Genomic DNA, 15,751 nt, shown 5'->3' with positions numbered 1-15,751 from the left:
ACTTTGTAGGGAGTACTGATTCATTTCTTTAATTGTGCCTCAGGAAGAGACCTGAGTACCTGGCCATCCCACTGGAGTCAGGTGAATGTGTAAGCACAGGGGAAAGCAATAAAGAAGAGAGCAGAGTTGGAAGGAGTGAGGAGGAATTTGTAATTTTTCCAAGTTTTGGACACTGTGGCTTAAATGCAGAGATTTAGAAAGGTACAGCAGAGTTGGACTCAAGAGTGCTGAGGCTGGAGGCAAAGGTGGAGATCATAAAAACATGGAATTAAGAGTGCTTAGCAAAGAAAATTAATACAGTGGGCTGACAGTTGTGAAAATAATGAGGAGGAAACCTTTCAGTTACATTAAAAGAGCACAGCAAATGGGACAGAGGCTTGAAGGTGGTAAACGGCAGAGCTAAACAGCCTATGAAACCATGCAGCTTATTCAAAAGTCAGTGTTTAAAAAAAGGTGAAAGGCAAACAAGTGGTGTTTTATCTGTATTGCAAAACTTTCACCGAGGAAGACTACTAGCAATAGTAGCTAGCAATACAGCAGTAGAAGCAATACAGCAAAATGAGTGGTGCACGTTGCACAGCATCTCACCAGGCTTCCACAGTGGGCCACCCAGTGACAGCAAGCCTCATTTATTGGTTGTATTGTAACCAGGAAACGAATTCAAGATTGAGGAGGGGAAGAAAGGAAAGGAGGGTGAGGAGTAGGAGGTGCCATGCTCCAAACTCTCTTAAATCATGGACTTGTCAGTTTTGTTGCCCCTGCCATTGTTTCTAATCAGAAAGTAGAGTAAGCTCATGAGACGGTTGTAGCTGTATGTTTAAAGCAATAAAACATTTTATTCGAAGGTCTTCGCTGGAAAGCAGACGTAGTATTACATTTAACAGATGGGAGCAATTTCCAGGAATCTTCAAGTGCTTCCCAAAATTATTCTGTCATATCAGTACTGAAAAGAAAAATATTACTCAGAGAAATAGTTTGAAGACTTATGTGTGAATGCTTAAATCTTCTAAAGTATCTATCAGTATTAAGTCTTACACATTTACATAACGTTTTGTGTGAGGTTGTTCTGTGTCGTGTCTTGATCGTAAAGTAATGATTTCATGTGTGGGTTTTCACTTATTTTGCATCTGAATTTTATAAATCCCTCTTTTATTGGCTATGAAAACAAAAATTATAAGGATTATTTTTAATGCCATAAGAAATTTGAAGACAACCTGGGAAAACAGAAATTAAATTCATTCTACAAATACCTAAATTGAGGGAAACTGAGTCGTAGGAAATTTTTTTTTTCCCTTAAAAGATGGAAAATCAATAAAAATGTTAAGCTGAACTTAAGACTCAAGTAACGTAGTGTATAGACAACTTGGGCAGCTTCAGAGATTAAGCTTAAGGACTGTGCAGAGTCTTTAAGATTCGTCTGTCTTGCAAAGCATTTTCTTCTGAGCAGGTGGCTTTTGAAGGACTTAATGAAATCTCTGCTACACTATGGAGTTGTTATCTGCCAATTTGAGTTTATGGATGTTAACTCTTATTGAAAAGTCCTAGGTAAACTTAATTGTTTTATATATTTAAACAACGATGAAATACCTTGGTAAACCTTGACTGTCTCACAATTACATGCTTTGTGTGGCAGTTCAATTTGGACAATAAATATTTGTTGAAGTGTTGTATATACAAGAGACTCTTGCTTGGTTTGTACAGAGCTTTGTATTCTTTGCTATAACTCCTGTATTATTCTTCCTTATTATTTTGAACTAAGACGAATGGTATCTTTATACAGAGACAAAGCTGTGTTCAATGCGGATAGAGTCTTCAAAGGTGATGTTCATCATGTGATTTATTTTTATTAAATTTGCTATAAATGTTTCTGTTTTAATGCTTGGTTATATTTTAATCTTTGGCTTTATTTTGGGTAATTAAAATGTTCTTGAACATCATTTACCTTTTCCTATACTGTAGTGTGTGACGCATCGTGCCTTAAGTACTTACCTAAACATCCCATTAAAGTGGTGAAGTAAACCATGGTTCAGTCACATCTAATGAAATATCAAGTAGATGGACTACAGAAGGGAAATACAAATGGGGTCTGTTTCAAACAGAACTTGTGCTGCTATTTTTTTCAAGTGTTTTCATAACTGCTTTCATATTGAATCATACAATAAAGCATATCTAACTTTGCGTTTCGTAATTCCTTCCACTCTTCTCCCCACTTGGAGGTCATATGCCGATGCTTGGGAATTGTGGAGAGAAGATGGATTTGCAGCTTTGTGGAGAGATCTGGCCAGTCAGAACACATTTTGCATGCTGAAATCTTGTTCAGTTTAGAGCCCTGACTTGAAACAAAGCCTTCCTTAAAGGGGAAAAAATGTGAAGGTGCTCTGCTTGGATAAAAGAGAGGACTGCGCTCTTACACGGTTACATAGCAGCCATACTTGGCAAGGACTATGCATTAGCCTTCAGGCAAAGTACATCAGCAGGGTGCAAATGTTGCAGGCTTTTTAACTCTTTTAATTTCTTTTTCAGGGTGCCATTTTTCTAATTAAAACCCTTTCAAGAACAGTAACTCAGTTACTGCTTACAAAGATAGAATATATCAAATATCTATCTATTCAGTCCACAGTATAGTGTGTATAAAATAAACTACAAGCAAAATATGCAGTCATATTTTATTTTTGTATCCTGTTTTTACAATGCTCTTGTGATGTATAAAGACATAATGACATATTTATATGTACACAGAGAGTGGGTGAAAGCATTTACATGTATTGCATGTAAACAGGAGGGAGAGAGCTAGATTTTTTTTAAACTCTTCCTTTGTTCCGCTTCACAAAATTAAGCCTAATCATCATGAGATTACATTTCTTCCAAACTTCTTGTTTCTAAATGCGAACAATTCTTCAGTCATCTGCAGCTGAATTTTACTGTCAAATTGCTGATACGTAGCATCCACTTTCCATCATCTCTGTGTGATGGACTGTACTAGTTAATAAGTGCTTTTCAGCTCAGCAAATGTATGCACAGGTGTGTGCATGCATACCTGCTTTGACAGTTCAACTTGTTTGGCATTAACTATGTTGCAAAAATTTGTCATACTTCTCTGAGTAGAATGAGAAAATCCCAAGAAGATCAGCCCCTTTTCTTTACGTGAGGGTGTTGGGGAAGGGTCATGGGAAGGTGTACTGGTGTGCTTGGTCTTTCAACATGTGGGTACAGTACACTAAAAATGTCCCAAATCTAGCTGTCTTTCTTCATCCCCTTTTCTCTGAGCCAGCCAGAGTCATCTGATTAATCTGCTCGTGCTTAACAGTTAATTACCATTCTGGGGAGCTGTGTTCAGTGAGATGCGATCTTGACCGTATCTGTATGTGGATAACGTCCTTGTAGGGAGCCTTGGCAATGCCAGTCACACCCTTGATCACTTGCCTTTTTAAATGCATGGTCCAGAAACTGGCATAATAATATGATGATGAACTGGTATCATGAAGACACTCTGTAGCATAGTCTTCTGTTCAATACTGAATATACATGCATACATGTACACAGACAATGAAGTAGTCTTCTGTATTTCCATCTCTCCCTCTTTTAGTCCATCATCCCATGTAATTATTCCTCTAAAATTTTTCATACATGACTCAGAGCAATATAAAGCACGTAAGAAATAATAATAAACAGTAAACAATGTGGTATCTTTCTTGTGCTCTGTCATGGGTAAAGTTCTTTATCATGTCCTGCCTCAGGACTAGTGACTCCTCTGGGCTTCTAAGAAGACAATGCAGAGACTGAAAAATCACTTTTCTGTAAGCTTAGTAAACATCTAAAGAAGTCCATTAGCAGCCTCATGAAATTGCAGAAAGCAGCAGAGCAACAGAGACCTCCAGTTTCATCAGCATAATATACTAACAGCACAAGAGGATTTCTGCAGGAGATAAATACATAGCTGAAATGCCCAATGAGTTTCTTTTAAAATAACCAAACCACAAGAATATGAGGCATGAGCTTATAAAGTGCTGGAGAAAAGAACAGGTTGGACAAATTCCCTACTTCTGTGATTCTTCACTTTCTGGTCCATCCTGCAACCTGACTTCAGTTATACAGTTATGGTAGGTAGTTGAGGCTATGGATATCCTTAAAAAGTTAACTTAGTTCACTTGCTTCTTACAGTGTTTGAAACCTCAAATTCTGACTGCTTCATCTTGTGTTATCATATGTCATAGATACTATCAGACTGTTTCTATTAATTTCTTTAATAAGTTTATAGTTACACTGTTTGGACTGTGTTTGCATAGGTAGTACAGCAGAGGTTTCAGTTGATTTATACAGGCAAAAGATGGTATCTGATGATGCAGTGTTTTTTCTAACTGGAAGTATTTCATAAAGTAATAATACAGATAATTTTGAAAGTTGAGGGGGGTGCTTAAAATATTACATAAGGAAAGAAGTCCCTTTTATACTTTGGATGTTTTGGAGAAGTAACTTTAAATGAAATATTTGGTATATTCATACTGAAATATAATCAAACTTTTATCATCGCATACATTGAGTCACTGTATTGGGATTAGGGTACTTTGAAACTTGGTAATTTGACACCAAAAGATAGTCTAAATCAGAAATTAGGAAAGGGAGTTTAAGAGACACTTATGGACTTCATGAGTGTGTAAACACATCTATGCATAACAAGGAACTCAGAAGTTAGTAAACACCAGTTGTCAGTGCATTTGTTTGTCTTTGCTTTATAAATCTGATTTTCCCCTCTGCTTTCCCTTCCTTGCTTTCCTTGCTCTTTTTGGCTTTGCTGCTTTTCCAAAATATTTCTAAGTGTATCAGCATGCATCTTACTGATGGGTATAAATTACAACTTGATTTAAACTCCATACATGTTGGCAGTGCACTGCACAATTGTATAACATGCGTTACTCTTCCACCCTTGTACTTGCAGTATTCTGCTATTTATAGTTTCATGATCAAGTTTAAAATAAGTCCTTGTATTTGCTTTTCTATATTAGTAGTAGTTGGAAAAGACCAGTCCTACCAATGATCTCTGCGGTGCAGCATCAGATTTCAGCTGGTTTATTCTTCTTCTTAGTCACTCTAGCATTTGAGTATTTTCTCTTCAGCTTAAATGCTGTATCACATTTAACTCCTCTTTTGCCTCTTTTCTTTACTACTGGGGTTTTTTCGCCGTGGCCAGTGTGCCCTTTCCTATAACAAGTGTTTATGTGCAGCTAAAATAGGTTTACAGTGATGGGTAGGCTTTAGGTGCTTGTGGCTCTTTCTCCTACTGAGTAATTAGGTGCTGTTCCTTCATGTTACAGAGTGGACAAGTACTTTGAGTGCAGGCACTTAGACTTACTGGGGACTGTGAAAATGCATTTCTCCACCGAGGACACAAAGCAGACAACTCCACTGTCAACTGAGATGTGTGTGACTGTGCCAGCACTTGAAGTGTAAACTTGTTACTTATGTTGAAAACTGTTTTGCCAGAGCTGTTGCAGGGGGAAGGATAAATAGCCTAATCATCTATCCAGGATCCATGTATCCTTCAGATACAGCTGTCCTGCAATGTTCCCATCTTCACGTTTGCCATTTCTTTTCAAAGATCTCCAAGGCTTGCAGCTAAACAATTCTTCTAGCATTCTCAGCATCTGTGCTAGAGAATTAAACATTGCAGGGTAAGGGAAGGGGCACAAAAATTGTGAGCACTGTACAAGTATTTCTGACTTGCAGAGCCTAAACAAATATGCTGTGAGCTTATCAGTCAGTCCTGCCTTCATTCCCCATCTGCCTGTACTCTTTGGTTGGCTGCAAAATTAAAAACGTGATTTGGGGAAAGGGCCCTTATGTTCCCTAACATGACATGCCCTCTGTGGGGAAAAGAAAATATGTGCATGCACGCTTAGAGAAACTCTACCTGGCAAGACACCTTGTTTTAGAGTATCGCAGTTTCTTTATCTGTCAAGATCAATAAAGATTTTTCCTTGTGGGCATAATACTTGTAGCTAGCACTAAATCTGCTGTTCCATGAAACAGATTGTCTTTTGAGCATAGTACTCATGAAATACTACCGCTTCCCAGTCGCATGTGCTTGGAGTGCTCTATTAACCCGTTAACCACGGCTTACCCCACCCTGCTAATGCTGATAATGGCTTATCCCCTCAATGGGGTAAGTGCAATGCTTTGTGCTAGTGACTCTCAGCTGCAGTACTGTAAGCATTACACACGCAAGAGAGGCTCTCAAGTGCCTCAAAGTTTACCGTCTTTTGCAAGACTCCAAAGGGGGAGAGAGGAAAGAGGTTGCCTCCAATTTGGCATTGCAGCAGAACTGAAAACGTTGTTTTGCTTTATTTAGAAAGAGGAGAGGTACTTAATGTAGCTATAACCCTTCACAGTTTGTGGAGAAGTCTTCCTTTCCTTTGTAAAAGACTCAGTTAGGTACTGCTGCCTCACCGGAGAGTTTTGTGAGAGTTAACATTTATTAGCAGAAGCAGCTCAGATGTCCTTGATGACAGGCAGCTGTATGTGGCAGTGGTGACTGATGGACACTGAGAGGCAACTGGGGGTGGAAATCACCTGCTCCGTTGGCCTTCCCTGCTGCAGATCTCCAAGGAAAAACAGGTGTCCACAGTCTCCTAGTAACTGTTTTATTGGGGAAAACAAATGGCTCTGTGGTCGAGTTGCACTTTCTTTCATGGGCTAATCTAATAGTATTATGTAAGTCTCTTTCTGTTGGATTAGTATAATTTTTAAAAGAAAAGCAGTCAAATAGTAAAAGCAGTTGGATCTTAATATATCACATTTTTAGAGTTAAGTAGTGAATACCAAATTTTTAAAATAGGCACCTTTTTTTTCTAAGTGTCGGGAATGTACTAAGACATCTTACTACCCTGATGTCAGCGTAACACCTTTTCCTTATTCCTATCCCCTCCTCCTGTTAAACTTTGTCTTTTGAATGCAGTCTTCACAAGGTGGCATGGAGAATTCCCCCATGTGTGCCCCATTGTGGCAATAAATACTAGAAAATTGGTCCCTGGGTGTGAGAGACTGCAAGAGTTAATGTCTCAAACGTCGCGGTGGGGCAAGTTCTGCTTAACGACGAGCGCTGCATAACGAGGAACTCTGCACAGCAAGGAACCACAGGTGAAAAGAAGCCGATCAGTAACCGGACTTCAGCAACCGGAGGGGAGGGCTTGCCGGAGGGTGCGCAGCTCCCTGTTCTGACACGCCAAGCTGAGCGGGGCAGCTCACCATGCGTGGCCAAAGATCAAACAACGGCCATGCCTGCAGGGAAGGGGAAGCGACCCCCGAGACGACCCCCAAGCCCACCGACCCCGTTCCCCAAGGTTCTGAAGGAGATGATAAAAGGACACAAACTGAAGCCCCCACGTGCTCGCACACCCACCAGAACTGGACCTTTAGACTGACTGGACCAACGTTGGGCCCAGGGCTGGTGAAATCTTTCTCTTTTCCTCTTTCTGTCTTGCTCCCTCTTTCTCTCTCATTTTCCATAATCCCTACACCCCATCTCTTTCTACATAAACCGTTGGCCAAGTCTGGGACTAGGACTGGATCCAGCCGCCCCTGGGCTCCTCTCTGAGAAGAAATCTAGAAACCAAGGGTGTCCGCTCTGAACCTCGTGACGCAACGGGAGGGAGCTCCTTATTTTCTTCCCTGAACTGATGTATGTGGCTACCACAGGTTACACAGGTTACTGACATAGTTCCATGGCAAGTCCTGTTCTGAGAAAACCTACCACCTACTGTTATGCCTCCCAAGTTCAGGTTGCCTCTGCCAGGAATAAAATGTTTAACTGATCGTTTGTTGTCGTTTCATCTTAATTAGCCTGAGGGAGTTTTGAATTCAACACAAATCCCTGGTCTGGGCCAGCCCATGTCGTGACACCAGGGTTTACTTGAGCATCTCTGTGTGCAGCTTGGACCTCTTTCGGAGGGCTCTTGGGGCAAGAGTTTCACACAGCTGGGAAGACCTGGTGCAGAAGGCCGGGAGTGGAGAGAAATACAAGGTGTCTGCCACCCCTAATCACTGTGATCATCCTTCTGGGAAAAAATGAAAGGACTTTCTTTGTTTTTTCCCTTTGATTCGAAAATGTTCATCTCTGTAGTTAAAACTGTCTATAATTCATGCTAATGAGTAGTTATTTTGTAGTTGTATTTAGTAGTTGTTTTGTGATCCTGCTAAGCCACGACCAATAAAGGGTGGAGTATAGGTACTTATTGGTGATTCCATCACCTTGCTGCATAACTTTTGCATATATATATATGTATTATTATGAAGGGTAGTGTGTCATCTTATGACATAAAAAAGATGGAGAAATGTAATGATTAGGTAATGGCATAAGCACTCGTTCTGAAGCGAGTCTGAAGAATCACTGGGTATGGAGATACTGTGCCAAGTGTCCCAAAAAGAGTGGATTTAGGATAGTAATTAACTGCTGGTTGCATAAGAATTACAAGATCACAAACCAAATTACTGTTATTAGCAGAAGTATTTGTTCTCATGTCAAGCTGTCATCCTGCTTCGCTGTTTAACCTAATTCTGCCACATGGTAAAAAAAAATTATGTCAGATACTTTATTAAGTGTGAGTTTGTGATTTACTTCTGGGGTTTTTTTCAGTGTAATTGTCTTCTAAAATGGCAATCTTTTTTTGACCCCACCCACTTTAAATCAAATCTACAAAAGCAAGGGAACTTAAAAAACTAAAGGGCTTTTCTGGCTTGGAAGATGCTGTATGAATGAAAGCTGGATCTGAAACTGTAGGATCTGTGGGAGAATATTACTGGCTATAAATGTGCTAGCCCATACAGAGCTGACGTACAACAGCTTGTCACTGCAGTTCTAGGGTTTAAAACCCAGTAAATACCCTTTGATTTATATCTCTCCTCTGCTTTTAAAACAGGAGTTTAGAGAGAGTTGTAAAATTGTGTGGCTTAGGGATCTCAGGCATGAAATAGCCCCTTTGATTGCAGCTTAAGTGTGATCTGCATGTACAGCATTTAATAACAAACAACTAATTGTGGTGTTATGTGCTGAATAACACAACAGCAACAATAAGAATGTTATTTGGTGTATAACTGGCACTTACTCTAGATACCTCTTAGTTGGTAGTTTTCTTGCAGACTTGAGCAATGTCAAAGATTTCTGGAGCCTGACATTCTAATAAACTGTGAATGGGACCAATCTATAAAGTCATGTGGTTTTAAACAACATATTGGTATTCTGATAACACTTTGATATTGAATTGTGATAGATCAGGACATCCTTCAAACAGGTAGTTATAGTTGGAGAAAAAAGTAGAAGAGTGAAAAAATAAAGCTACATAGCTCAGAAGAGGAGGAGAGAGGAGATCTACTTGTCTTACCTGGTCCCCTTTGTTTCAGTAGGTCACCTTCATGCTGTAACATCGTAGCTGACACATTGCCAAAATAAGATTAAACAGCCTTAGCTTTAAGGGCATCGGAAGCATGAAGTGGCTTTGGGGAATGGTGTAATTCAAATATGAATAATACTGTGGAAAAATCATCTTTCTTTAGCTTACAGGTCCACAGCCAGCGCATGTTTAAAAACACTTGCAGAATGTTTTTTTATTTAGAAAGAAGCCTATAATGCATTACTCTGTTCAGTGAAGAAGTGCTAAAGGAAAAAATCTGTTGGGCTAAAGATCAGAAATTCAAATACCAGAATTTTCCAGAAGTCAATGATAATGCTTTGTCAGTGAAACATAGATAACTCTTAATCCCAGTCAACTTTTATAATTAAATCTTCTTGAACATTAAAATATATTGTATGTCCACGTACTTCAGAGTTACTTTTCAGTCCCAGCCTCTCCAGAGCTGATGTTAACAGTAATTTTGTTTTTTAGTCTTTTGGGTTTTGTTGTTGGTTTGGTTTGGTTTGGTTTGCATTGTGGGGGTTTTGTTTTGTGTTTTTTTTTTTTAAATGAAGCAGTAGCTTTTGCCAAACTTATGAGGTAAGCACTGATAAGAAAGTGGCACGTAGCATTCAAGCCTATGGATGAATCATAACCAGAAATATTTTTCTTCCTCTGTCAGGCAGTTTAGGCTTCTAACCTGAAAGCCAGGCAGGTGGCCAAAAGGCAAGCAGTGGCTTTTTAATTCTTTCTGGTCTGTGAGCTTGAGTAGCTGTTCAGGGTTGTGGTGATGCCTACACCTGTCTAGTACCTGACTTGGCCGTTTCTCTGAACTGTGAATTTTCTGAAAAGCTGATTGCTTTTTGAATAAAGCTGAATATCTCTGTGGAGATGTGCGTGTTGTGGAGGAGAGAGTGAGAGAATCACCACTTTGCCCCCATGTAAGCAACGGCCAGAAAACTGCACTTCTCTGCAGCAGTGCCAATACCTAAGTGCGTGCTCCACTCTGGCTGGCTGTCTTACAGCGCAAAATTGCTCAGACCTTGGAGATCAAACCCAGAGCCGCTGTTGCAGGAAGAGTTGTTGCAGAGTTGAACTGAACTAAGCAGAGAAGGTTGATGTACCTTAGGATACCTTGTCTAGCCCTCTGCTACCAGTTTAGGATGACACAGATCTTTCAGAGGTCCTGTGCCTTATCTGCCAGTCCCATATGAACATCTTAGGTGTCCAAGAGCTGACCAGGTCTAGGCAAGTGGAGCAGGTTTTTCAGCCTACGTGTAATGGGGAAGCAGATACAGTGTGGTCTAAAGCACTGCTCTGTCCACTGTGGTTTGTAATAATAATGTGTTGGGCCCCGTCTTGTGAACCTGGTCCTTGACAACTTTGTGCAGAATTGGTGGGGCGTGGAATTTAAGGCAAGGATTTTTGTCATGCAACATAAAGTCATCTCACAAGTTCATAAACTGTTTTCTGAAATAAGGAAGAATGAAACTTGAATGGTGATCATAACATTGAAATAAAACAGCACCTCAAACTTAAAAGGCTGTTTCCTGCTTCTCTCGGAGTTTATTTCTTTCACTGCCTGTGGCTGCATTCAAAGGCCTCCCAGCTGGTGGTGGCTACTCTAGAGTCCCTTTCTAGGCATTCATAGGAGAGGATCCGTCTCTACTCTGCCTTCTGCAGGTGACGGTCATTTAGGCTTGCCCAACTGCATATCCCAGTTCAAGACAATTTGTCACTTAGGGTTCTGTACGGGGTCAGCATAGTAATGGTGGCAGTGGTGACCCAGCAGCATAAAGTATTCTCAGCCCATCAGCCCTCTAAATTGAAAAATCATGAGCGTGGTTTTCCCTTACAGCATTTTATTATCTTCATTTATTGCATAAAACTCAGTTATCATCTTCTATTTTTGTCATGTATTCCTTAATTGCTTAATTACTCTGTCAGTGTATGTGGCACATGTTCATTCTGCTGTAATAAAGTAGTGTTGTGCATTGAGTTCATGCATGGTATGCATAGCTTTGAGTGATTCCCACTTGGCACTTTGTCATTATGTAATGCTCTTTTTGCAGGTGATGCATCTTCCTAGATATCTGTCAGTTGTAATTAATTAACCACTAATATAGGTTAGCTCCTTTTCCAGGTACTGGGTGGAATTATACATGCCTATATGTTGCATCACTGTGTAGATAGTCAACCCTAGTAGGCTTAGCTTTTAACTGCTATTCTAAGTCCACTTTAGGGGACACCACTTCTTCAGTTAACAGGGTAGGCTAAGTTCAGAAAATTTTCTCATTGGTTTCAGTCTGTTATTCTGCAAATTCTTCATACAGTGAAGTAAATCAAGAACAGAATAGCTAGAGAATCCTCAGCAAGAGATTAAGAAAACTTACAAGGAAAGCTTCCTTTAACTCAGCATTAGATTCCTGGAGATTTCTGATCTGAAGTAGTACATCTAGCAGCAACAGGCTCATATGTCAATGATAACATGCTGGAGTCAGCTGCTTCCCAGAGTTTCTTCTGATTTGTGACACAATCACAGGTTTTTGTTCCCCAGTGCCTTGGTACTTTTCTCACCTTCAAACTCTTCCTACTTAACAAGATGATACAATAACTGTAATTCTTTATATTACTGTATTTAGTCAGTGCCTTTAAAACTAAAAACAAAAGCAGCATCCTGAAACGGAGTATTGTTTTAAAAACTTTTAAAAAAACAAAACTGAAGATAGAATAAAATGAATATTGACAGATCGTATAGATTGGAAGAAACTAAGGACTGTCTCTCTTGCAGAACCAAAAAAGAATTGTCCTCAACATGCATATGGAAGGAGAAATATAGAAACTATTACTTTTCTCCAGTAATCCCCAATGCACATATTTGCCAAAAATCCTATGGTCTACACAGCTGTTACCTTTTACTTACGGATATGCTGAAACGAGTATGTATGTATGTCTGTGTGATGTAAAAGCAGTATCTTAGTGTACCTTTTCTGCCTCTTCTAGGGGTTTTTTTCAGGTGTTATTCTAGATCGCATAAAAAGCAATCACGTACTTTAGTCAAGTTGGTAATTCAGAGGTACAGCTGTTTTCCCCCACCATAGTAAATAGAGGCTACTCTTAACTCTAAACTTCCTTGAACCAAACACTCATCTTCGTTCTTTCAATTTTTTTTCCTTCTTTTTTTTAGTGGACAGTTTGCTGTAGTGAAAAAATGCCGTGAGAAATGCACAGGTCAGCAGTTTGCAGCAAAATTCATCAAAAAACGGAGAACGAAATCCAGCCGGCGCGGAGTGAGCCGTGAAGACATCGAGCGCGAAGTCGGCATACTAAAAGAGATTCAACATCCTAATGTGATCACACTGCATGATGTTTATGAGAACAAAACAGATGTCATTCTTATTCTGGAACTGTAAGTAGCTCTAGAGACCTCGAGAGGCGTAACAGAATACTTGTTTGTTTGTTTGTTTTTAAAAAATAGACACTTTCTCTGAGAATCGCAGTGATTTAGTGGATGTTCCTTACCACCCCAAAAGAAGATACATAATAGCCTGAGAATTCTTTATTTTTAAGTCAAGAGTTTTAGCTTTGTGATTTTTAAACATATTTTTCACTGTGAATGCGCTACAAAGGTTTAAAAAAGAAATCCAGTCTATTTAGGAATTTTTTCTGCTTGTTACTTTAATCACTGTTGATGTTATGGATCCAGAAGAATAGCCTGGAGCTAAATAAACTGATTTGAAGACAAGAGCAGAAGGAAATAGAGTTTCTAAGTGGAAGTTAGGTTAGCAAATTTTATTGTGTTTTATGTTGGTGTGAAGTAAAGTAGCATCACTGAATGCTTTTTCTCTCTTTTTAACCCACATGACAGAGAACAGAATTTTCCCAGTTCTGTCCTGTTGAAATGTAAACTGAGGTTTCATATCCTTATTTTAGTTCCCATTTTTCATCCAAGCCTATTGCTGATGGATTGAGGTAAATATGTCAGCAGAGAATACTTCTGCATTGTTTCAAATATGGCTTCAAGTTCCTCAAAGATTGCAGGTTCAGAAGTTAAGCCTTTCTCACCCATTAGAGTTTGGCAGTGTCTGGTGGTGTGATGTGCGTGTCTTTACATAATTTGCATGCCTGACACTTTATTATTGTCATACTTGCTCTGTATCAGTTAAATGTGCTTTAGAATAAGTATTTCATGCAAGCACATTATTTGGTACCAGAATCTTGGGCAGTACTCTCATCTTTTCCGTGGCTGTTTGTGGGGTTTTTCTTAAGTAGGTTATATCTTCCTGTTTACTAGCTTTGATAAATTTCCACTTTTTGATATTTCCACTTACTTTATAAGGATAGTTTAGTGTTGCATGCTTTCAGTAACATACATGTAGATTTACAGTATAGACTTAAAAAGAAAACTGGAAGTAGCTTTTGGATTTTCATCTTTTCTATGGTATATACATACATGATACTGCTTTGTTATGTTAGAACATATTTTTACACTTCTAGCCCAGCATGTGATGGTTTTCAGTAATATTTGCAGTCTGGTTTGGTAAAAACCAAAGTTTTTACCAAGTTCCAGAAGTATACAAGTGCATTAGTTTTTCAACTTTGGATAATTTAAGCAAGTATTTTTTTTTAAATAAGCTAAATTAACATCCTGTACGAAGTATAAGATTTCCTTATGTTCTTACTGGAATATCTGCTACTCCTGGATTTTGTTCAGAACCCTTTAAATGTGTCATGAACATACAGCAAAAATTAGTATGATGATGATGCTTCTCCCCACTTGTACTAGCTCTCACATTCTTTCCGTCTGTAACCTTACTGTCAGTGTATCGCTGCTTCTGCAGTGCTTGCTTTCTGCTCTTTATTCTATCCAGGTAAAATCAGGCCAGTGCCTGGACTTGAAAGCTCTGAGGAAGACTCAGTCATCATAGACAGTGGTAGGGGGAATGGGGCCATTCTGCCCCTCCGGCTTTTCTACGCAGCCATAGGAGCTCTTTTGGCAGCAAAGTTGCTGTGAGTGTCTGTATGTACCCACTAACGTTCATTGAATGGAAGCAGATACAGCTTCTGACAACGTGTTGATATTTTGTAAGCTTGATAGCATGAAGCTCAGCAAACCGTTTGCATTGCAATTTATCTAATTGGTTTGCCCAGTTAACAATCCCCATATAGTTTCAGTTGGAGGCTTTTTTTTTTTCTTCTTTCAGTTTTCCAAACAGCTACGTGAGTCTTTCAAGTTGAAGCAGTGTTATTTGGGGTATCACAAAGGTAACACATTTATTTAGTTAGAGGGTCAAAGAGGAAAAGATGACACTTTAGCAATCTGTTTCTAAACTGAATAACTAATTGCTCTGAGTTTTTGTAATTCTCAAAATCATGGTGATATTACGTAAAGCTATTGAAAAGGCAAAAGATTGTCATTTTAATCATGTGCTTAGGCACTTAAATATGTAATCCTTTTCTTTTAATATTCTAATATTCACATTTTGCCTAGGGATCTACTCCCCTGACATTCTTTGTTCTTACATAACAATTTCAAACAAACAGAAGTAAAGCTGAAATCTTATTAAATAACCTGTTTTGCTGTCCTCAGAATCCATCCTAAGTGATCATTTTCCTTTCTGATTAGAACATAGCATTTTTCCTGGGGCTTGTGTTCCTTTATGACTACAGGATGAGACAGTATACCACATACAGACAGGATTTTGTGTAACTTAGTTTTTGTAGAATTTAGAAACTAAACCCCAACATTCTAGCTATGTACAAGAAATTCATAACAAAACAAAAACCCGGAAGAAACACTGATTTCATATTACTAAGCAAGTGTAATAACGCGAGCAGTGGTGAGGAAAAGTATCTCTGGTTTCCGTTCTTGATAGAAGCTGCAGCCTGCAGATGTCAAGCCACTGCAGCTGCCCTTTTGGTGGCTGCCAGAAGTTAACATGCACAGTCTCAGGGCAACAGCGTCTCTTGCCTATTCACTATTGATTTTTATCTCCTGGTTCAGCAAGAGGTTTGCAGTATTGCGTGCAGCCTCCTAAACAATTTTCTGCATTATCAGTCAGCTGTTTCTCAGAGGTGAGTGACTGACTGTAGAAGTTCTTGCTTCATTCACTTGCAGCAATTACTACGTCAGCCAGCAAAGTATTCAAGTTGGTGATTTGTATGCAGAAATATGTGGTCAGTTAGTTAATTATTGCAGTGGTAAGGTCCTCACAATCCTGAACGCAAAACAGAGTATATCAAAAACTTTATCCACATAAGTGTTTGGAGGTTTTTCTCTCAACTACTTCACGTCAGGAAACTGACCTACAAAAAAAAAAAAGAATTTACAAAACATTTAATTTCTGAAACTTCTAAAATCAAATGTT

General features: G+C 39.1%; 1 protein-coding gene across 5 annotated transcripts in view; it reads left to right on the top strand.

The window, feature by feature from the left end:
- DAPK1 (death associated protein kinase 1) overlaps positions 1 to 15,751 on the top strand; it is a 93,974-nt gene that overhangs the window by 29,253 nt on the left and 48,970 nt on the right. For all 5 annotated transcript variants that reach the window (XR_007505073.1, XM_049795010.1, XM_049795009.1 and 2 more), the window contains one exon: positions 12,571 to 12,792. Coding sequence is in view for 4 of the 5 variants with exons in the window: in XM_049795010.1 (XP_049650967.1) it covers positions 12,571 to 12,792 (222 nt within the window). In the remaining variant the exon portion in view is untranslated. The remainder of the gene's footprint in view (positions 1 to 12,570; positions 12,793 to 15,751) is intronic.

Source organism: Accipiter gentilis, chromosome Z (assembly GCF_929443795.1).
Source record: "Accipiter gentilis chromosome Z, bAccGen1.1, whole genome shotgun sequence".
NCBI classification, from domain to species: domain Eukaryota; kingdom Metazoa; phylum Chordata; class Aves; order Accipitriformes; family Accipitridae; genus Astur; species Astur gentilis.
Note: the sequence above shows the minus strand (reverse complement) of the source record. Positions and strands in the feature narration are given on the sequence as shown.